This window comes from Artemia franciscana, chromosome 16, assembly GCF_032884065.1.
Source record: "Artemia franciscana chromosome 16, ASM3288406v1, whole genome shotgun sequence".
NCBI lineage: Eukaryota > Metazoa > Arthropoda > Branchiopoda > Anostraca > Artemiidae > Artemia > Artemia franciscana.
This window is the reverse complement of record NC_088878.1, coordinates 35,656,393-35,681,534: the sequence shown is the minus strand read 5'-3', so window position 1 is coordinate 35,681,534 and position 25,142 is coordinate 35,656,393. Positions and strand designations below refer to the sequence as shown.

Below are 25,142 nucleotides of genomic sequence, written 5' to 3'. Positions count from 1 at the left end.
ACTAATCACTTCAAAATCAAAATCATCCGTTTTATTATACATTTTAAAACTTAATTTATTATTATCACAAATATTAATATTTAAATCTAAGAAATGATCTTCATGACCAGCGCCATGACTAGGCTCAAGAATAAGCTCTGATGGATATATATTTTTAGTTTTTAGAAATATTAATGAAATCCTTACAATTTAAGACCAAAATATTATCTAAATATCTTTTATTATTTGACAAAGCATGTTTTAAATTAATTGGATTATTCTTATCCATCATATATTTATATTCTAGTTGACTTAAAAACAAGTCAGCTATAAATGGGCTGGCATTCCCCCCCCCCCCATGGGAATTCCCATAATTTGCTTGTACAAATCACCCCCAAATCTTATATAAGTATTGTATAAAACAAATTCCAATAACTCAAAAATCATATCCAAGCTGTAACATCTCAAGTTAACTGTAGTATTAAAGCAGTTTGTCCATATGGCTTTTTTATTATAACTGTCTATTTTTAAGAACCTTTTACTAGATAAGAGGAAAGATTTCTTTATAACAGTTTTTAAATTATCAAACACTAAATTAAGTGATAAATTAGTATACATTGTCGCAAAATCGAAAGACTCAATTCTTTTAGCTGAAACCATTGTTAAAGAATCTATCACCTGCAGTGAATTATTAACACTCCAATATGGATTAAAATTCGAAAGTTTTTTAATACTAGAACAATAGGTTTTAAGTTTATTTACAATTTCCTTTAAAATTAAAGAGAGGTCAGTAGCAGCAATGCGGGTTGGACATTTGGCTGCTCCAGCAATAAACCGTGGTTTAGGGGGATTCTTATGAAATTTTACAGTCCAATATAGGAAAGGGAACTTTTTGTCAATGTCATTTATTTTAATATTAAAATTTTTAAAAAGTATTTCTTCAGTCTTTTCAATTAAATTCTCATCCTCTATATTTACCTTTTCATAAACATTAGTTGTGTATAACTCCCTTTTTAAGATATCACAATACAGCTTCTGACAAATTATGGCAAAATTATTATTAGCTTTATCTACTGGCACAATTACAAATTCATTCTTTAGATTAGCAATTGCTTGTTTAATCTTCGCATTATAAAATAATGATTTAGTGTTACTATTTTTAAGTTAGAATATATTTTATTTCTTACTCTACTAATAATTAAATTCTTCCAACTTTGAAAACTCTCTTTATTTTTATTCTCTTTCTTACACCACTTATCAATAAATAAATCAAAATCATTTTCCAAGCCATCAAGAACACTCGATGGTTTCAGATGATGAGAAAGACGGAAATTAGCCCCTTTATTCATTATAATTTGAAGATCATCTTGCTTTATTATTGACAAGTCCCCTGTTATAACATGTTTGTAAGTAGGATTTACAAATGGGCCAAGGGAACATATATATATTCCCTTTCTCCTTCTATCTCCTAATTTTTTTTTATGTGTTTGTGCTGTTGCATTGATGCTTTCTCTTTTCGTTATATATATATATATATATATATATATATATATATATATATATATATATATATATTGTTGTTGCTGATTTATTCTTCATTTTTGATTTCGAAATCGGAATTCAATCCATCTTGGCTTATAATAGACGTTGAAAAAAAATCTTATCTTACCGTTTTTGTTATTGTTTTAATAATTATTTTCCTTAAAGGGACCATTTAAGCCAATGTTAAGTTTCATCACACACAAATTATTTAAAACTGAAATTAAATACAGCTCGCAACTTAATTCCCAATTGGAAGTTGGAGTCTAAACTGCTTAGTGAATTGGTAAAGCGAATTGGCTCCTGTTCCTTTTTATGGTTCAGAATTCTAAGAGAGTGCCTAAACCGGTTTAGGTATAATTATTTACAAGTTTTAACTACTGAAGCCATAAAAATATATATGTAATTCAATAAGGAGCAGGGCGAGAAAAATGAAAATGATTTAAGTCACAGAAAAAACTCTATCCTATTAACCCATCGTGCCAGGCAGGGCGTTCCCATCATATTCCTATTTTAAAAGAACAGCAACAACTTTGGCTGCCTATCTTTCTTCGCTTTCGTTAAGGTGACTCCCAAAGGTTTTTTTTTAATGTATTTTTGTAGTATTGAAGACCGAGGATGAATTTTCAGTATTTCGATAGGAAGAAGGGGTAATATAGGGGATTCACATCCAGGGATCTGGCAGGAAATGTGTAAAGTATACAAACCTAAATATGTTTATAAGTCTTTACTAACAAAACTACCAAGGTAAGTGAAGTTGCCCACCTGATCAATCTTTTAGTTACCCAAAGTCACCTTTACATCTTCACTTATTCCTAGCCTTAGTGACTTAGTCTTCTTAACATTAACTTTCAAACTTATTCTGGCACTTTGAACTCGCAAAGACATAAATATATAAGAAGAAAAAACTTACAACAGGATAAAATCAATACAACCAAAATGACAAATTTTTCCGAACAGTCCTTGCATCCTTACCTCAGCCAAGTTCAACCAGAACTGATAAATGAAATGTGATGAAACGAGGCAATTCATTGAAATGAAAGAAAATGATTTAAAAACACGTTTTTAATACTAATCTTGCTTTTTCGGCTGCCGATCTCGTAGGTCTATTTGTGATTAAATAAAAAAAAAACTAGTTTTTTTTAACTGAAAGTAAGGAGCGACAGTAAAACTTAAAACGAACAGAAATTACTCCATATATGAAATGGGTTTTCCCCTCCACAATCCCTCGCTCTTTACGCTAAAGTTTTTAATTGTTTTAAAAGTTAGAATTGTGGCAAAGAGTCAAACTTTAGCGTAAAGAGCGAGGGATTGCGGACGGGAAAACCCATTTCATATACGGAGTAATTTCTGTTCGTTTTAAGTTTTAATGTCGCTCCTTACTTTCAGTTAAAAAAAACTAGTTTTTTTAATTTAACTTCTGAGCGTTTTTGAATTAATGCATGTTTGATTTTGGCTCTCCGCACATAAATTATTAAAATGAAATTTGCATACTAATTCTCTTTTTGGCTAAATGGCTTTCTCTCAGTTTTGATCAGACGATTTTGAGAAATAAGGGGTGGGGAAGGAGGCCTACTTGCTCTCCAATTTTTCGGTTACTTAAGTAGGCAACTAGAACTTTTAATTTTTTACGAACGTTTTTATTAGTAAAAAATATACGTAACTTAAGAATTAACTTACGTAACAAACTTTTATATTCTTATATTTTTATTATGTATATTGTGGGTTTGTCCCCTCGTTAATACCTCGCTCTTTATACTAAATCTTAAGTTTTGTCCCAGTTCTTTAAGAATGACCCCTGAATCAGAAAGGCCGGAGAATAAGTAGTTGAAATTACTAAAAATACTTTTGCATAAAGAGCGATGTATTTATCTCCTCCTAAATACCTCGCTCTTTATGCTAAAGTATTTTTAGAACCCCTCATATGCTTAATAATCTCTGTTCGTTTTAAGTTTTAATGCTACTCCTTACTTTCAAAAAAAACTTTTTCATGTTTATTTTTTCATTGTTCTTTTTATAGTAATGCTAGAAAATCCTGCGCCCTTTTCATTGAGTTTCTCTTCCTCCAAGACATATTCCTCTAAGGATAGATACTCCCACATAGCCCCCAACCCTCAACCCAACCCCCCCAAACCAAAAGAATCCCCCTGAAAATGTCTGTACACTTCCCAATAACCATTACTGTATGTAAACACTGGTCAAAGTTTGCAACTTGCAGCCCCTCCCCCAGGGACTGTGGGGGAGTAAGTCATCCCCAAAGACATAGTTCTTATGATTTTCGACTATGCGGAACAAAATGGCTTTCTCAAAACTTTGATCCGTTAACTTTGGGAAAAAATGAGCGTGGGAGGGGGCCTAGGTGCCATCCAATTTTTTTGGTCACCTAAAAAAGGCACTAGAAATTTTCATTTCCATTAAAATGAGCCCTCTTGCGACACTCTAGGACCACTTGGTCGATATGATGACCCCTGGGAAAAGAAAAAAAATAAAATAAATAAACACGCACCCGTGATCTGTCTTGTGGCAAAAAATACGAAATTCCACATTTTTGTTGATAGGAGCTTGAAAATTTTGCTGTAGGGTTCTCTTATACACTGAATGCCATGGTGTGATTTTCGTTAAGATTCTATGACTTTCAGGGGGTGTTTCCCCCTATTTTCCAAATAAGGTAAATTTTCTCAAGCTCGTAACTTTTGATGACAAAGATTAAATTTGATGAAACTTATATATTTAAAATCAGCATGAAAATCCAATTCTTTTGATGTATCTTTTAGCATCGACGTTCCGATTTTTAGAGTTTCGTTTACTATTGAGCCGGGTCGCTCCTTACTACAGTTCGTTACCACAAACTGTTTGACAGGTTCTGTGTTAATATCTATTGTTTTTTATAATATTTTGTAAGATTTTTTTTTATTAAATTTGTGTTTAGAACATTTATTGAATATTCTCCAAAGTCCCTATTTAAGGAAATATTATTTTTAATCTTAAGTCTGATTTGAGTTGCTTCTCGAACTGCTTGCTTTATGCCTAGGTCATCAAACAGTTCGTGGTAACGAACTGTAGTAAGGAGCGACCCGGCTCAATAGTAAACGAAACTCTAAAAAACGGAACTTCGATGCTAAAAGATATATCAAAAGAATCGGAGTTTTATGCTGATTTTAAATATATAAGTTTCATCAAATATAGTCTTTGTCATCCAAAGTTACGAGCCTGAGAAAATTTGCCTTATTTTGGAAAATAGGGGGAAACACCCCCTCAAAGTCATAGGATGTTAACAAAAATCACACCATCGGATTCAGCGTATCAGAGAACCCTATAGAAAAAATTTCAAGGTCCAATCTACAAAAATGTGGAATTTCGTATTTTTTTGCCAGAAGACAGATCACGGGTGCGTGTTTATTTATTTGTTTGTTGTTTTTTTTTTTTCAGGGGTCATCGTATCGACCAAGTGGTCCTAGAGTGTTGCAAGAGGGCTCATTCTAACGGGAATGAAAAGTTCTAGTGCCCTTTTTATGTGACCAAAAAAATTGGAGGGCACCTAGGCCCCCTCCCACGCTCATTTTTCTCCCAAAGTCAACGGATCAAAATTTTGAGATAGCCAGTTTGTTCACCATAGTCGAAAAACCTAATAACTATGTCTTTGGGGATGACTTACTCCCCCACAGTCCCTGGGGGAGGGGCTGCAAGTTACAAACTTTGACCAATGTTTACATACAGTAATGGTTATCGGGGAGTGTACCGACGTTTTCAGGGGGATTTTTTTGGTTTAGTTGTGGGGTTGAGGGGAGGGGGCTATGTGGGAGGATCTTTCCTTGGAGGAATATTTCATGGGGGAAGAGAAATTCAATGAAAAGGGCGCAGGATTTTCTAGCATTACTATTTAAAAAAAATGAAAATATAAACATGAAAAAGTTTTTTCAGTTGAAAGTAAGGAGTAGCATTAAAACTTAAAACGAACAGAGATTATTACGCATATGAGGGTTTCTAAAAATACTTTAGCATAAAGAGCGAGGTATTTAGGAGGAGATAGATACTTCGCTCTTTATGCTAAAGTATTTTTAGTAATTTCAACTATTTATTCTACGGCCTTCTGATTCAGGGGTCATTCTTAAATAATTGAGACAAAACTTACGATTTAGTGTCAAGAGCGAGGTATTAACGAGGGGAAAAACCCCCTCATATATATAATTAAAATATAAGAATATAAAAGTTTGTTACGTAAGTTAATTCTTAAGTTACGTGTATTTTTTACTAATAAAAACGTTCGTTAAAAATTAAAAGTTCTAGTTGCCTTTTAAGTAGCCAAAAAATTGGAGAGCAACTAGGCCTCCTTCCCCACCCCTTATTTCTCAAAATCGTCTGATCAAAACTGAGAGAGAGCCATTTAGCCAAAAAAAGAATTAATATGCAAATTTCATTTTAATAATTTATGTACGGAGAGCCAAAATCAAACATGCATTAATTCAAAAACGTTCAGAAATTAAATAAAAAAAAACTAGTTTTTTTAACTGAAAGTAAGGAGCGACATTAAAACTTAAAACGAACAGAAATTACTCCATATATGAAATGGGTTGTACCCTCCGCAATCCCTCGCTCTTTACGCTAAAGTAACGTAGAGTAACTTAAAGTAAAGTACTTTAGCGTAAAGAGCGAGGGATTGTGGAGGGCACAACCCATTTCATATACGGAGTAATTTCTGTTCGTTTTAAGTTTAAATGTCGCTCCTTACTTTCAGTTAAAAAAACTTGTTTTTTTTATTTAATTGCTAATAAGGGTGGATTGTTCAAAAAGAATTTTGTGGCTAGGATTTTCAAACACATGGCTGCTTAAAGCAGAATCAAAAGAAACAGAAGCAATATTAGAATTTATAGCTTTGGTGATATCATCTTTATGCTGTTGTAGGCGTTTCTCAAAATTCTGGTGAGTTCTCCCCACATAGAATTTGCCATCGCGTGGTGTTTGATAGACTCTCCTTTGGAAAGTAACAGGAGTTTTATTTTCACCAGAATTTAGGAGATTTATGATTTTCAAATTATTGGTAAATACAACATACAGATTATTTTCTGTGCCTACTTTTTTAAGATTCCTAGTGATTTTTGAGATATATGGCAGGTAAATTATGTTTGAGGACTTATTGGGATTGTCACATGGTAAATTATCGTTGATTTTACGGGAATGTATTTTCAGTCTACGGTTTATTGTATTATAAAAGAGGATACCCATTTCCAAAAAGTATGTCCCTGACAAAGTCAAGTTGTAAAATTGTATAAATTTTGTGATAAAGGGTTTTGAAAAAATTTTCATTTGAATTATATGGATTTTATCTTAATGTAAGTTTTTTCTTCTTATATATTATGTCTTCCTGAGGATGGCCCTTGGACATAGGGCCGAAATACTCATTCTAGTTTGTTTCTCACTGTCCTTTGAAAAGAATTCCCTATTGTTCTTCGTGTTTTTAGTGTTTGTGATGGAAAGGCAGCGTGGTCCTTGTCGCTATTTACGTCTCGCTATTTACGTCCAATGATATCTTTTATTCTATTAGTTTAGGCAAAATCACGCTAATATTATTAACCAATAGAAATTTTTAGAATCTTGAAAATCTGAAAACTTTATCCCCAGATTACACTTAAATACCCGAAAAGAAGAGCGATTTGCTCATACATTATAATTAAAAATATTAATACACATTGTTAAAGACAAACAACAAAAACGATAAATTATTTCCTCTGTAAGGAAATCTCTAGAAAAGTGCTTATTTGAAAATTTGTCTTCTGCTGATTTTGACCAAGTTGCTAGATTGGAAAAATTTGTTTAGTCATGATTTCCGCTTATCAAGGGAATGACATTAAAAAATTGGAAAACCTACGATATGAATCTTCAATGAATAACCCTATTCATGTTCCAATATTCACTCCTGGACCTTACCTTACCTTAGACCTTAGATCCTCCAGAACCAGGGGTGGCGCATAGGGCATCTAAGGAACCTCACCAGACATCTCGGAGCTGAGCTGCAACCGTGACGTCCTCCCACTGTGGTTGAAGCGACATCTCCGCATTACTCAGGTCTCGATCGTACTGTCGACATAGGGTGTGTCTTGGTCGACCTCTTTTTCGCCTCCCCTTGGGGCACCACTCATATACTGTATTCGGGAGTCAATCCTCTGGCATACGGAGACGTGGCCAAGGTATGTCCATCTCCTACGTTTCAGAAGGTCAGTAGCTAATGGCTGACCGGTTCGTTGGTGAACTTCTATGTTGGTGACCTTTTCCTGCCACAATATGTTCAGGATTCTCCTAAGGCACATGTTTTCAAAGGCTAGGACACGTTTCTCCAGTTGGGTGTTTAGTTTCCAGTATTCATTAGCATAGAGGAGGATGGACATCACATTGTTATTCAGGAGGCGGAGTTTCAAGCGCATAGAGTATTTACTACTACGCCAGACTGGTTTCAACTTGTTAAAAGTTGATGTCACTTGTCCAATTTTTCTCTTGATTTCGTTGGCTATTTCACCATCGTATTCAATCCAACTCCCGAGATACTTAAATTCCTTGACCTGTTCAATTGTTTTATCTTTGCATTTTAGTATCAGAGGGGAGTCAGATGTGGCCATACTCTATGTTTCACAAGCATTTACTGCAAGTCCCATTTTCTCAACCTTTTCGTCTATGGCGTTGAGTAGCAGCTGCAGTCGCAGTTTCGCTTCTTCAAGAAGAACAACGTCACCTGCGAAGTCCAGATCAGAGATCTGTCGGCTTGCTAATCTTCACTCCAATGCCTGAAGACTGCCGTAGAATTTAGTCCATTACAATGACAAAGAGAAACGGGGATAGGATTCATCCTTGTTTGACACCAGACATTTTCTTGAAGAAACGCGTGTACCCGTTTTCTGTGCGTACACAGCATTCACTATCCTCATATAGTGCGATTTTCATTTTGACTAGTTTATCAGGTACTCGGTAATATTCAAAATCTTCCATAAAGTGTCTCAATCAACAGAATTGAAAGCCTTTTCAAAATCAATGAAGACCATGAATACCTTTTTGTTCCATTCTCTGGACTCTTCCAGCATCAGTCTAAGAATGAAAAGAAGATCAGAGCAAGACCTACCAGGTCGGAACCCGTGTTGCTCTTCCCTGAGGTGTGAGTCTAGGGCTGAGCTTAGGCATTGTAATATGACTGAGGCTAGTATTTTACTAGGCACAGACGTCGAGTTGATGCCCCTCCAATTGTCACAAATTTGTACATCGACTTTCTTGAAGAGTTTGACCAGTATAACTCTGGTCTAATCGTTTGGGATTTTTTCGTTGTTCTAGATGGCCACTAAAAGAGAGGTCTATACAAATATGCAGGCTCGCAGGGACGCGTTCAGCATCTCTGTCGTAATCCCATCGACTTCAGGTGTACGTCCATTTTTCATATTTTTCACAGTTGTCGTCACTTCTTCCGTGTTGGAGGGGGGGGGGGGGGGTCAGCATTTACGTCAATTTGTAAAAATGGCGTATCCGGTACTGTTTCTGGTTCATCAGGTCTGGGCCTATTTAAGACTTTCTCGAAATGTGAAGCCCATCTCTCGTCAGCTTCCTGTGGATCCAAAATAACATCTCCATTTTCATCTTTTGCAAGGGATGTACGGTTTGTTTTCTTTGCAACTATCCCGTCTGTTAGTCGATAAACCGTTTTCGAGCCGGTCACTCCTGGACCCACTGTTGTTAATCTGTCCTCTAGAACGCTTGAACCACTTAAAATTCAAACTCTTGAAAAAGGTCCAAAACTCTCTTTTCTTCCAAAACAAGTTCCTGTGGGGGATTTATTTCTTCTCTGGAGTCTTCTTTGCGCAAGTTTTATACATTTATTTCCAACCGAGACAAAATTAGGGCTAGTCTTATTGATAGCCTTTTCAATAAAAAAAAGGCTAATTCTCCCGCCCCGCCCCTAAACGCCCCGCTCTTTACGCTAAAGTTTGACTATTTCTCTTTGTCACAGTTCTACTTTTTAAAACAGTAAAAAACTTTAGCGTAAAAAGTGGGGCACTGATGAAGAAGCAGCCCCTGTCATATACGAAGTAATTTCTGTTTGTTTTAAGTTTTAATGTCGCTCCTTACTTTCAGTTAAAAAAAACTTGTTTTTTTTTATTTAATTTCTGCGTTATTGAATCAATGCATGTTTTGATTTTGGCTCTCCGCAGAGGAATAATTAAAATGAAATTTGCATTTTTTTTTATTATTTTTTTTTGGCTAAATGGCTTTCTCATAATTTTGATCGAATGATTTTGAGAAAAAAGAGCGGGGGAGGAAGTAGAGTTGCCCTCCAATTTTTTGGTTAATTAAAAAGGCAACTAGAACTTTGAATTTTTTGCGAATCTTTTTATTAATAAAAGATATACGTAACTTATAAATTAGCTTACGTAAAGAACTTTTGTATTCTCATGTTTTTATTACATATATGAGGGGGTTCGCCCCCTCGTCAGTAACTCACTCTTTACGCTAAAGCTTAAATTTTGTCCCAATTCATTAAGAATGACCCCTGAATCACAAAAGCCGTAGAATAAATAGTTGAAATTACTAAAAATACTTTAGCGTAAAGAGCGAGGTATTAGGAGGAGGTGAGCCCCTCATATGGGTAATAATTTCTCTTTGTTTTAAGTTTTTATGCTGCTCCTTACTTCCAGCTGAAAAAATTTTCATATTTTCTCCCCCCCCCCCATGACAAATTTCTCGAAGGAAAGTTCCCCCAGCATATCCCCCTCTTCTCAACCCCTCCCCCAGCCATAAAATCCTCCTGAAAACGCCTGTACACTTCCCAATAACCATTACTATATGTAAGCACTGGTCAAAGTTTGTAACTTGTTGTCCCTCCCACGGGGACTGTGGGGGAGTAAATCGTCCCCAAAGACATAGTTATAAGGTTTTTCGACTACTCTGAATAAACTGGCTATCTCAGAATTTTTATCCGTTGGCTTTGGGAAAATAATTGGCGTGGGAGGGGGCCTAGGTGCCCTCCAATTTCTTTTTGGTCACTTAAAAAGGGCTCTAGAACTTTTCATTTCCTTTAGTATGAGTCCTCTCGCAACATTCTAGGACATTTGGGTCGATACGATCACCCCTGGGAAAAAAAACGAAAAAACAAACAAACAAATAAACACGCATCCGTGATCTGCCTTCTGGCAAAAAATAAAAAATTCCACATTTTTGTAGATAGGAGCTTGAAACTTTTACAGTAGGGTTCTCTGATACGCTGAATCTGATGGTGATACGCTGAATCTGAATCTGATGGTTCTAAAGTAACGCAAATTTTCTCAGGCTCGTAACTTTTGCTGGGTAAGACTAAACTTAATGAAACTTATATATTTAAAATCAGCATTAAAATGCGATTCTTTTGATGTAGCTATTGGTATCAAAGTTCCATTTTTTAGAGTTTTGGTTACTATTGAGCCGGGTCGCTCCTTAATACAGTTCGTTACCACGAACTGTTTGATTGACCTAGGCATAAAGCAAGTAGTTCGAGAAGCAATTGAAATCAGACTTAAGATTAATAATAATATTTTCTTAAATAGGGACTTGGGAGAATATTCACTAAATGCTCTAAACACAAATTCAATTAAAAACGACCTTACAAAATATTATAAAAAACAATAGATATTAACACAGAATCTGTCAAAAATAGACCTACGAGATCGGCAGCTGAAAAAAGCAAGGTTAAAAACGTGTTTTTAAATCACTCTCTTTCATTTCAATGAATTGCCTCGTTTCATTACATTTTATTTATCATTCCTGATTGAAATTCACTGAGGTAAGGATGCTAGGACTGTTCTGAAAAATTCTTCATTTTAGTTGAATTGATTTTATCCTGTTGTGAGTTTTTTCTTCTTATATATTTATGTCTTGCTGAGGACGGCCCTTGGACATAGGGCCGAAATATTCATTTTAATTTGGTTTCCCACTGTCTTGCGAAAATAATTCCTATTGTTCTTCTTGTTTTTGGTGTTTGTGATGGAAAGGCAGTGTGGTCTTCTGGCACGTACGAAGGAGGTGGGGGCTTTCAGGCCCGCCCCCCCCGAAATTTTGTGAAATGTTTAATTTCCCCATACGTTTCTTGGGATTTCTGGTAAAAGTAGGATATTTATTAAGAATCTAGATACATGTGTGAAGCCTTTTTGGGGGGGATTTTACAGCATGCAATTATCCGGTCAAGTCACTGCCCAATTACTAACCCATTTTCTGTCTAACTTTTTATCCTCTTTGAAGTAATTAGCGATTATACTGTTATTTTTTTTGTAAAGAGAGTTTGCTTTCCACAGCAAAATAGAATTATTTTTTGATATTAGGGCGTTTATCCCTCCTTTTCAGGATAAAGTACAGCTTTTAATGGATAAATTTTGGAAACTATCATTTTTTCATTAAAATCAACGTTTTTACAATAGAAGAACTACCCCCCACAGCACCCATATTGCACTGTTAACCCTAAAATTTCCATTTCAGTGGGATATAATAGATTAATCACTGGTTCTAAATCGTTATGAACATAACCTGGGCCTAAAACGTACTTTTGAGTCTTCAGTCTTCTTCCCTCATTCGCTACAATACTACAGATTAAAGTTAATCTGTATTTTCCGATATACGGGCTTTTTACATTACTAAATAAAAAAAGTGCTACTTTATACCTGCTGTTTTGAAGGTTTTGCCCCCCCCCGAAAAAATTTCTTCGTACATGCCTGGTGGTCTTCTTAGCTATTTAAATCTCATTTCCTATCTTGACTGCAGCAGTGTTGTTGTCGTACATAGTACTAATCCCTTTAATGTATTTGTCCATTATATCATACAAGGATAAGACCATTGCTAAAGCTCTTCTATCAACAGAATCGAACCCTTGCTCATAATCTATAAAACTAAGGATCAAAGGTGTTTGACAACTCAGGCACTTTTCAATTATTAACCTAAAAGTAAAAATTTGGTCGACACATCTTCTACCTCTTCTAAAACCGCACTGCTCTTTTCTTAAAACTTTATCTACAGGCATCTCTCAGTCTAAAAACTATAATTTTACTAAGAAATTGGCTGCCTACAGAGACCAGGTTAATGCCTCGATCATTACCACACTAAATCTTATCACCTTTCTTATACAGTGGTTTAATTAAGGTTTTCCTAAAATCGCTAGTTACTCCCCTTTTTCAAAGATCATATTTATAATCTTGAGTAACTTATTTCCAACCTCAGAACCACCCTATTTAAGAACCACATTTACCACAATATCAGCATCTGGAGCCTGATTATTTTTTAACCCTTTTATTACTTTTACTTAATAAATTATAATATTTTCCATATTTTTTTTTGGGGAGGGGGGAACTGCCTTCTTGCCCCTACCGAATGATACATATATTTAAAGCGGCTTAATTGAGGGTTTTGTTGATATAACAGCTTTGTTTGTTTTTTTCCTTGTTCACTGGTTGAAAATTATCCTAGCGTGGATTGTCTTTTGGTTAATTGCAAAAGACGTTATATCGTATTAATCAATGGTACCTGGCATAAAAAACAACTTATTTGTTGGTTATTTTTCTTCCCTTCCGTTTACCTCCAAGGGTTAGTTTAGCTTCTTTTATGGTGTACATCTTTTTTTTAAATAGAGTCAAATTACTGCTAATTATTGTATATATCTGCTTTATTTTGATTCTTAGTAATACGAATTTGTTTCCATCTAACTTGATTATACTTTCATATAAGTCATGCGTTGGCATATTACCAAATTTGATGCCCGCTTTCTGCAGGGGCTTTTAAAACCATACTGGAACCAGCGCAGTGAATCAAAAATAGGGCCTCAGGGAGAAGTCGCAGCACCAATCAGGCAACTTTAAAACATCTAATTGAAAGATTTGACGCAGTTTCAATGGCTTTTTTTTGCAAGTGCGAACACTACCCTCCTGCCGCTTATCATATTTTTACTGTCACCCTGCGTTTTCCCTTCTCAGCGAGCAGAATTTCACTCGAGGTTCCATTTGCAATTTCCTGCTTAAGTTTCTAAAATTTCCCGGAGATAAAGTTTTTTTTCAGTTGTGACTCAGGAATGTAATTAGCTATGAGCCAGGAGGGGCATCTACCGCTCCCAGACCTCATTTGGACCCACCCCCCAGCTGAAATTTAGTTTCTTCAAAAATATTGTCAAAACTAAGATAAGCCTGCATAATTCAAGTATCCATAGAAACGACCTAGTTTTATTTAGTATATCTTTACCTTTTTGGTATTATATGACTCATTGTCAGTTTTCATTGTCATTTTCACTCGATCTGGGAAAATTGGCCCCAACTCTGCCCCCCTCAGGATTTTGACCAACTTAAGCCACTGTTATGACTGCAGGTAAAAAATCTTTCTACAGGTCGCAACTCTGCAAATCATAGAAGCAAACAATTTATGGTAGGTTCTTCAGTCCTGACTACAGGGGAAAATGTTGTCTTTATTTTGGTATTACTGGCTTTCATCACTCATTAGTTCCACATTTATCCAAGGACTAATTCTACAGGAAACTACCGTGTTCCATATTGCTCTATTTAGGGTCTCCATAATATAGCAAGTGCAAACACCGAAATGACATTAGTGAAAGTCCTCCATTACATTGGCAACTTGCTCTGCCAGGGCTTCTTTAACTGACGTAGGCGTCCTCAATACACTTTTTTTCTTTTCTTTTTTTCTTTTGTTTTAATTCTGCTGAGGCATATTTTGCTTCAGTTGGTTTTTTATTTTTCAGTTTTCTTCCTAAGATAGCCAAAGATCGGAGTATTTCCACTTCTATATTTTCCATTAGATTCACAGTAAATCAGCCATAACTAGATGTGGAATAAATTAGTCTATACATTACAATACCTCAGGACATTGGGGGCAAGTGGGGGTTTTCAATCCTGAAAGCAGGCAAAAATATCCTTCAGGAGTTCCAATTTATTTTAAATCAGTTCTTCAAAATCTATCGTAGAGATACAAAAGAGGATGGAAGCAAGATTCTTGCTGATTGGTGTCTATTCATTCCGTTGTATTCTTACTTAATCTTATTCTAAAATTTAGTCTGGCCCTGGGTGAACAGAGAAATCTGACCCAAAAACTATGTAGAACCTGGCCCCATTCATTGTTCTATCTTTATGGAGCCTACAGAACTGTACGAAAACCGCTATGGATTTCTTTACACACATCAAAATGATATCAATCTAAGTTGCCTATATACATATTTGATAGGGTTGCCCACTCGCCTAGGCTATTTTCCATTTATATAGCTTTATAAAATAATTTTGAGAAATTTTGAAATGGAGCCAATAACACGAGCTCCACAATGATTTCCAGATTTTTTTTTTTTTTTTTTTTTTTTTTATTTTTTTATTTTTTTATGCAACAAGTTTCAAACAAGTATACTTGATATATAAGGATTTACACTAAGACACCTCAATAGCCAAAATAATAACCCAAAATTAATATATATGCTAAGTTATGTCGCCTAACAGCTCATTGTAACACCAAGGCACTTGAGGTCAAAAGAGGTGCGCACGCTCCTTCTCCACTTCAGTCTGTGCAAGGCTGCTCCCTTCACTGGTCCCGTTTAAGTCCCCAATTATTTCAAATTCTTTTTTGTAAGACCGTTTCTTGTGATCCGTAAAACTTATCTTAGCCAATTTAGTCTTTCATTTACTTTAGTTAAAAAGACATTTAAATTTATTTAAATAATTTCAATTTAATCTTAGTCATTTAATATTTTAGCCCTAGAAATTGTGGTATAATTTCTTAGTAAACCAGTTTAAAACTACGTATTGCCTGATCTTCCGGTGAAACTTCGCAGTAACTTGCTCTGACAACATAAAAGGAATGCAAGTTGAGGGGTCACCGACTTTGAGAGATCACGTACACTAGTGGCGTGTGCTAAGCGTAGCAAAAATATGCTAAGTGTGACAGAACTATGCCAGACGTTGCAGGAATTGTGCCAAGCGCTGTGGGGCTGTGCCACATGAAGCGGTGCTATAAGACACTTGGAACTTTGAGATTTAGACCAGGTGGCGGAAAGTGGGCCACCCCTCGATGCAAGTTCCCCAGCCAAACGCGCAAAAGCGGTAATAAAACACATGATTTTGTTTTTCTCGCAACCATTCGTAGTTAAAGTGTAAACGAAAAAAAGCGTGGTTGTCAGAAATACACATCTGACACCAGGGGCAGAATTTGCTGTAGGGCATTTGCTATGATGCTCGAGTTGCCCCCCCCCCCAGCTGAAATTTAGTGTCTTTAAAAAACTTGTCAAAACTAAGAAAGGCCTACATAATTCAAATACCAGTGAAACAGACCAGTTTTCATTAGTAACCTTTGCCTTTATGGTACTAAATGCCTAATTTTTCACTTCTGTCATTTTCAATTGACTTGGGATCCAACTCTGCTCCAGATTTTGATGAAATAACGCCCCAGTCTGACACCCTTTATTCAAAAGTTTCTTTCAAAAACCTTCCAATAAGCTTCTTTTTTACATTTCTCTGGGAGCAAACGAAAAGAATAAATCATAGTATCAACATATTATGAGCTAACAAAAGAGAAAATGAAAACAATAATAAAAAAAAAAATACAAGTCACATTGTGATCTTCGAGTGTTTCCTTTTAGCGTGGAAGCATTTTGGCAAAAGATAAGATTTTTACCTTAATTGGCATTCCTTTGGCTGCGTGACCTTCAGGTGATCTTGCGAGAAGACCGCTTCGAGATATTTTACGATATTCTTCATCTTCTACAGAATACATATTCCAAAATTAAATATGGCGACTGAAAAAAATTGTCGTATTAGAACAGATTAAACAGGTTTCTGGAACTAAGTAGCTTCAGACAAACATTAGAGAGATCCCTCTTGGTAATTAAATAAAAAAAACAAGTTTTTTTTTCAACTGAAAGTAAGGAGCGACATTAAAACTTAAAACGAACAGAAATTATTCCGTATTTGAATGGGACTGTCCCCTCCTCAACTTCCCGCTCTTTACGCTAAAGTTTTTTATTGTTTTAAAAAGTAGAACTCTGACAAAGAGTCAAACTTTAGCATAAAGAGAGGGACGTTGAGGAGGGGACAGCCTCTTTCTCCCCTCCTCAACGTCGCGCTCTCTACGCTAAAGGGTTTTTTTATTGTTTTAAAAAGTAGAACTGTGATAGTCAATCATTAGTGCAGAGAGCGGGGCGTCGAGGAGGGGACAGCCCCTTTCATATACGGAGTAATTTCTGTTCGTTTTAAGTTTTATAATCGCTATTTACTTTCACTTGAAAAAACTTGTTTTTTTATTTAATTTCTGAACCTTTTTGGATTTATGTATGTTTTGATTTTGGCTCACCGCACATGAATAATTAAAACGAAATTTGCATTTTTTTTTTCTTTTTGGCTAAATGGCTTTCTCATAGTTCGATCGGACGATGTTGATAAAAAAAGGGTGAGGGAAGAAGCCTAGTTGCCTTCCATTTTTCGGTTACCTGAAATTGCAACTATAACTTCTTTTTTTTTTACAAACATTTTTATTAGTAATCCATATACATAACTTACGAATTAACTTACGAAACGAACTTCTATATTTGTATATTTTTACTACGTATGGGGGTTTGCCCACTCGTCAATACCTCGATCTCTACACTAAAGCTTTAATTTTGTCCCAATTCTTTAAGAATGACCCCCTGAATCACAAAAGCCGTAGAATAAATAGTTGAAATTACTAAAAATACTTTAGCGTAAAGAGCAAGGTATTGAGGAGGAGACGAACGCCCTTATATACGCAATAATTTCTGTTCGTCTTAAGTTTTAATGCTGCTTCTTACTTCCAGTTGAAAAAACTTTATTTATTTATATTCTCGTTGTTGTTTTTTAAATAATACTAGAAAATCTTGCACCGCTTCATGGAAATTCTCTTCCCTTATGATAAATTCCTCGATGGAAAGGAGCTTCATCTTCCCACGTACTGGCAAAAAAATACAAAATTCCACATTTTTGTAGATAGGAGCTTGAAACCTCTACAATAGGGGATGCGCTGAATCTAACGAGGCAATTTTCGTTAAGATTCTGTGACTTTAGGGGGTATTTCTCCCTTTTTTCGAAAATAAGGCAAATTTTCTCAGTTTCGTAACTTTTGATGGGTAAGAATGAACTTGATGAAACCTATATATTTAAAATTAGCATAAAAATACGATTCTTTTTATGTAGCTATTGGTATCAAAATTCCGTTTTTTAGACTTTCGGTTACTGTTGAGCCGGGTCGCTCCTTACTACAGTGTTACCACGAACTGTTTGATTGAAATGCCTTTTATGATATTATTTTGTAAATGATATCCATTGTACAGTTATACCTGATCGCAAAAGAAAGTTCCCTCTCCAGATACTTTCTCCTGGAAAAACTGGAAAAAAAACTGAAATAATTTTTTCCAGTTTTAGCGACCTCTCTCTTTTGGATAATATACCTCAACCCATAAATAGTACTTATTCCAAGATCAGATATGGCAACTTAAAAGAAAGTAGAAAAAACATATTATATAAGTTTCTGAAGATGAACAGCTTCAAATAAAGATTAGAGAGGTTGGCGCTAGTAATTCAAAAGACCTTAAAGTTTTTTTTTGGTTTGTTTTGTGGAATTTATACGTGCAAACACCTGGGTTTCCTTCTCCTTAGAGTTTCTCCTGGGGAAATTGGAAAGGAAGCAGCCTAAAAATCTTCTTTTCCGATTTTACCGACCTCTCATCCTCGGGGAAATTCACTCTGATATCTAAATTCTGGAGTGTTAATGTTCCACATGTTAATCCACGTGTTCAAATATTAGAGGTGGAGACTGAGAAAATGGTTCTAAAATAACAGATTGTACAGGTTTATCAAACTTGGTAGCTGCAACCCAAAATTATTATTCCCCCTCCCTCCCTCGCCTCTTTTCATTATCATTATCCCTCCCCCTCCCTTGCCTCTCGGTAAAATTGCCTCACTCCATAAATCCCGAAAAAAAAGTTGCCAGCTGAAAAAAAAGTTGCCAGCTGAAATAAAAGTTGCACAGGTTCAGGTTCATCTCCAAATCATAATGGAACGCAGGGACTTTCGCAGGGAAGCAGTCTTGGGAAGCGCTCCCACCCCAAATTCCTAATTTTTGCTAAATTTATGTGCAGCTTTTAATCAAATTATGAAAAAATGTCTTTTATTTGTTTTCTTTTCCCCATCCCCCTCCACCCAAAAAAGTGGTATACGTTTCAGCAAGAACAGATTATATAAGTTTATGGGTACCAAAAAATAAAGATAATTTAATTGTCACACAAGTTTGGGAAACTTTCTCTTAATTTTGTTGTTAACCCCCCCCCCCTATCGAAAAAAACGCGTATGTTCCTCCACGAGCAGATTATAGAGGTTGCTGAAATTAAATAGCTTCAAATATAGATTAGAAAGGTTGCCATTGGCAATTCAAAAAACTATACATAATTTTTTTGAAAATTACATTTTTTTTTGTAGAACTTAATAATCATACAAGAAAGAGACCTTTCAATTATTTTTTTTATCCCTTCCCCCTTTCACTCGAAAAAGAAGCAAGTTCTATTGATGTGTTCAGTCCGTTTTCTAACATATTATTTAGGTTGCGAGACATTTAGAAGTTTTGTCCAAAATGCATCATTTCCTTTATTGTTACTGGAAAAAAAATTCTGGAAACTGAAGCTGATGATATCAAAACAATTTTGTCACTATCTTGGATAATTAAGAAAGTTTTTCTTACAAATAAGTGATTAATGATACAAGTAGAAAAAATGACACATTTTTAAGTTTATTTTCTGTTCCATAAACCTTATATTGTACAACACATCGCTTTTTGAACAGAGAAAATTTAGATATTTTTGTGATAATTGATTTTTAAACAACTTAAAATGATGTTGATGGAAAACACTGAAATCTGTCGCATAAAGAGCGAGATATTGACGAGAAGGATCTCCCCTATTGGTTAGGTTCCCGAGATAACAACTATATTTTTCACTACCTAGAACCCCCAAGGAAGATTTCTTCCAGGAACATCTGCTTTGTAACAAAAGTAAAAACCCAAAATCCATTTTCACCCCCCCCCCCCCTTCTGAAGAAAATAATGTTGCATAAGATTGAATAGCCACGAGTGAGGCTTCCAAGGTAACGTTTAACGATATTTCATTTTTTTAACAACTTGAAATGATGATATTAGAAAAAATATAGTGATATTATTTGTTTGAATTTTTGCGAATCAGACATTTCTTTTTTAAGCAAATCTTAATATATCTAGGCCAAAATTAAATTTTAAAAAGGGGTGATTGCTTCATCTTTTCTTGAAATAAACTGTTTTTCTCTCTAAAACCGGTATCATACTTTTCATTTTAAAATTTATTGTGTGTCAAGAAAGAGTTGGACACTGGACGGTTTTGGAAACGTGTTTTGACACGCCATTTTAAAGAGATACTAAAAACGTCCACTTAAACGTTTTCAAGCATACGTTATTATCAGAAACCCCTCTGATATTTACGTGACCAAAGATGATAAATATTGACATTGAAATTGACATTGAGGCCACTCTTTTCAAGTTGAAGTAGCCATAATTTATTTAAAAAACTCAAAAGCTAAAATCTTGGTAGCAATCAAAAGTTCGTTTATTTCTACTTCCAGTAGATATAGCCTACTTTACAAATTGTATTACCGTACCCTTGATCACCCTTACCATTTTCTTAAAAAAACCTCCATTTGGTAAGCTGAACTGCACGAATTATCTATTCACCTGTCAACAGTCTTAGAAAAGTAGTCCTGATCATGACATGTAAATACTTCATTAAAAATAGCACATGTAGGAATTAATTGCCTATTTGCTGTCATTAGAAGAAAAATATTTTATTTAAGTTTCACAATTACTTCAAGAAATCAAAACAAAAAGTCAAATTTGGCTTAAACGTTCACTGAAAACATTCAGCCCAACCTAACCAAGCAGGGGAGGGGAATTCTAAACACACTATTCTGTTTTTAACCCTCTCCCCCTCTGAGGGTTGAATCTAAGGGTGTTCCAATGCCTAGTATAACCAACCATTGAATATTTTACGGAACGTAAAATGGGAAGGAGTTTCAACGTAGCGTAAGCTTAGTTGAAGTTGTTTTCCAAAATTTATTGAGATGTTTGCTCAAAAAAAGTTTTTCAAGAATTAAAGATACGTCTGCGCACCAAGATTAGAATATTGGAAGCTACGGTGATAGCAACGATCAGATATGGTTCTTGGGCGTTCCGAAAAATGGAAGAAAATTTGCTAGAAGTTTTCCAGAGAAATTGCCTGCGGATTGTTTTGGGCGCTTATATTTACGTACAGCGGAGTTAATGGAGCCATACGCCCTCTAAGGTTTAGAGAAAACATCTGGTCCTGCCGAGGAGCGCCTCTAAGATAATGCCTGGTCGTACTGCAAGCACAAGTAAGTATCTATGCCTAGTGTTGATATTCTACGTGAATGTTATACGGATTTATTAAAGTTAAAAAAGTCCAAACATTTGAAACGTATTTTGTTTTCAGTAAAGTACAAATTATGTTCTGGTTTTCAAAGGGTGGGGGAGCGTCAGCGTTCGTTTTGGGTTTCATTTATTTATTGATGGCGATTGGTGGTAGTTTTATGATTGGAAGATAATTTGGCTTTAATATTGATCTTTGAAAACTTATTTCGAGGAAAGTTATTTTTAGATTAATGCATAACAAGTATTAAAATAAACGTTGATCATTAAATTTATATAAAGTAAATAATAAATTTTCACGCTTAACCTTTTTTTTTACGGGAGGAGGGTGTGTGTAAAAACTGGCAAATTATATGAAAAGGGAATTACATGGAAATAGACTACTTAAAAACTATGGCCCATTATCCCCCTTCTTCATTTGCATGACTATTTAGAGGAATTGTATGACCAATGTTCCCTGTTATTAGCCTAAGGTAAAAACCAGTATCTAATTGAGCAAAAGTATGTAAACCTCAAACCTTCGCATCTTGTTACTAAAATAGGAATTGAGAAGAATTGTCTATGTCAATGAATAGCTAAAAATCTAAGCTATGCAACAATATGTCTATTATGAAAATTATCTAAGATCAATTAAAATTATTTGTTTATTGACTTGCATATTAACAGAAAGCTGATTGTCTTATGATTCTAAATATATAACTTTTATTTCTTATGCTTTGTATAAAACACAAATATTAAATATATTTTTGCTTTCCAATTGCTTGTCAAAGCAGAGACCACATTTTTAATTTATGATGATAAATGACTCACACTAGGCTGGCTCGGTAATAGTTTAGTTTCTTCGAAAGCTGTCTAAATTGGAAACAATGTTGCTTCGCAGCAGTCTAGAGCACTTAGAAATGATAATTCTAGAAGCGCATCCATTTCTGGTTGAACCTCCTCCTCCATGAGGCAAACTAAAAATGCGTAAATTGGGCAAGGTTTTGAAGCCGAGGGGAAAGTTTGGGTTGTACAATATGAATGAAATTATATTCGAAATACTAGTTCCAGTTATCACTAGTAATTTCTGTATAGTGGGAAATCGAAAGATAAATAAAAATCTCACGCATCCATAAATGTTAATATCCAATATCGTTCACTGCCACTTTCGAGTTTAAACTAGCCAGCTGTATTCGAACAAAACAAACATCCAATTTTGCTTACAAATAACATTACTATAGAGCGAAGCGAATTAGTCCATGAGCCCCGCGAGCAGCGGAGCGAGGTCTGTATTCTGATTGGTTGAATTGTTAGTTGATGTTTATTACCTACTTTTGTTTACTTTTTCGGCTTCAGACCGAATAATTATTCGATAAATATAGAATACAGACCTCGCACCGCTGCCCACAGGGCTCATGGTCTAATTTACTTAGCTCTATACGAAATGTTGCCTGTAAGCAAAATCGGACATTGCACTGTCTACCTTTCTAAACAAAGTAACTATTCCCAAATTTAAGACTATCATCTATTCTCCGTTTCGAGTTTTTCTTCGCCACTGGTAAGAAGCTGCGAAATAATCCAACTGTATTGCGAAAAAAGTTTCAAGTATTTCAATCATCAACAACTAAAGCAACTCCATCATGACAAAACAACTGTTGGAACTGATGGAGTGGAATAAACTGAAAAACTGTATAATCTTCTTTGCGTCGGAAGGCATTTCTTCAAATCAACGGAACATAAACGTAATTTTTAACTAATTGCTCTGATTCACCGGTTCACTGGCTAGTTCAAACTCGAAAGTGAAAGTGGATAACTAGCATTAATGGATACGTAAGTTTTTTAATTATCTTTCGACTTACTACTATACAGAAATTACCAGAAAAGACTGGAAATAGTGTTTAAAATATAATTTCATTCATATTGTATAACCCCAAAATTTCCCGCGGCTTCAAAACCCTACTCACTTCAGGCATTTTTAGTTTGTTGAAGGGGGATTTTAGAAAGGTAAAAAACGGATGCGCTTCTAGGAATATAATTTCTAAGTGCCCTAAGAAGCACTTAGAAATAAGTTTTCTGCTTGTGAAAAACTTAACAATTACCGCAGTAAACAAAATTTGCATATTTTTTTGCTAAATGTCTTTCTATTAGTTTTGATCGGATGATTTTGAGGAAAAGAGGGTGGGGGAGGAGGCATAGTTGTCCTCCAATCTTTTTGTTTCTTAGAAGGGCAACTAGAGCTTTTAATTTTTTTACAAACGTTTTTATAAGTGAAAAAAATATATGTAACTTACGAATTAACTTGCGTAACGAACTTCTATGTTCGTACATTTTTATCACGTATATGAGGAGGTTTGCCCCCACGTTATTACCTCGCTCTTTAGACTAAAGCTTGAATTTTCTCCCAATTCTTTAAGAATGATCCATGAATTACAAAGGCAGTAGAATAAATAGTTGAAATTACTAAAAATACTTTAGCGCAAGGAGCGAGGTATTTAGGAGAAGATGAACCCCTCATATACGTAATAGTTCTGTTCGTTTTAAGTTTTAATGTTGCTCCTTACTTTCAATTGAAAGAAAAATTTTTCATATTTACTTTTTCATTGTTTTTTCGTTTTATATAATGCTAGAAAATCCTGCACCCTCTTCATGAAAATTCTCTTCCCCCATGACCAATTCCATGACCAGTTTGTGAAGAAAATTTGCCTTTCCCAAAAAGAGGTCCTTTACTCTAGTCTGTTAGAGAAACAAAATCATATTTGGTGGTAAAATTCTAGTTGATTGACTTTTGGCTATCTCGGAAAGGGGTTAGGTTAAGAAAATGAAACTTTCAGGGATGAGTCTAAAGGCTAAAGTATGTTCCGGGAAGGTATTTTGAAGTACCCAGGGAAGGTATTTTATGTCCCAGGAAGGTATTTTGAAGGGCACTTACCTTAGATGACCTTCAAAAATATGTGTGTTATAAAAGTAAAACCTTGCAAAATAGATCTCCTGCTTGAATAAAGTACAAAATTATTTCAGCTTCACAACTTTGCTCAATCCCAATTTATAAAGTTTTAAAGATATGCAAATTCATTTCCTAAATTTTGAAGAAAAAAAAAAACAACATTGATATGGCTCAGAATTCTACTCAAATAACAGGAATTGCATTTCTAGAACTAAAGGCAGAGAAAGGGCAACTAGTCGCTGAAAATTAAGGTAAAATCTTGTTTTGTCAAAATTTCAATAGGTTCAATCTGTCATGTAGGCGAATTTCATGGCCCTCTAGAGGGAGAAGAAGTGGAGGTGGGTACTTCAAAATACTTTCCCGGGACATATTTTAGCCTTTAGACCCATCCCTGAAAGTTTCATTTTTCCTATCCTAACCCCTTTCCGAGATAGCCAAAAGTCAATCAACTAAATTTTTGGTAACTATAGTTTAGGTTAACTTACTGTGAACTCTTTCAAAGATTAATAGTCTATGCAGCGCTATCTCAAATTCATCCTATTAGAGGAAAATTCAAAATAAATTTCCAACTGAGAAATCACACACACTACTAAATAAGCCTACATATATGTTAACTAAAGGAAGTTGCCGACGGAACACTAGCTTGTAACCATGACGTAATCAGTACCCGCGTTGTGTGACATTGACCGTGGGTGTGACTTATTTGGATAGAAAAAAACATTGAGCTCGTAAAAAGAATATTAGACAGGACCCACATACTGGACAAATCACAAATCAAGAAGAAGAAGAAGAAGAAAAGAATATTAGGGATAAACATGCTAAAGCAACCTAGCATCTCAAACGCAGTTTAATGAAATTTGGATACCTACGCTTTATAGCGACCTCGCCAAAGAAGTGAAGTTAGGTTAATCCTAATGAAATTAAATAAAAAAAACAAGTTTTTTCAACTGAAAGTAAGGGGTGACATCAAAACTTAAAACGCACAGAAATTATTTCGTATATGAAAGAGGCTGCTTCCTCATCAACGCCCCGCTCTTTCCGCTAAAGTTTGACTCTTTCTCTCAATTCTTCTTTCTAAAACAGTAAAAAACTTTAGCGTAAAGAGCGGGGCGTTGATGAGGAAGCAGCCTCTTTCATATACGAAGTAATTTCTGTGCGTTTTAAGTTTTGATGTCACTCCTTACTTTCAGTTGAAAAAACTTGTTTTTTTTATTTAATTTCTGAACGTTTTTGAATCAATGCATGTTTTGAT

At 35.1% G+C, this 25,142-nt stretch overlaps 1 protein-coding gene across 1 annotated transcript in view; it reads right to left on the bottom strand.

Moving 5' to 3' along the window:
- LOC136037396 (filamin-A-like) overlaps positions 1-24,536 on the bottom strand; it is a gene marked incomplete in the record, with an annotated part of 335,049 nt that extends 310,513 nt beyond the window's left edge. The window contains 2 exon segments of the mRNA XM_065720141.1: positions 16,168-16,288; positions 24,376-24,536. Of these exon segments, the coding sequence (XP_065576213.1) occupies positions 16,168-16,266 (99 nt within the window).
- Positions 24,537-25,142: the final 606 nt, after the last annotated feature.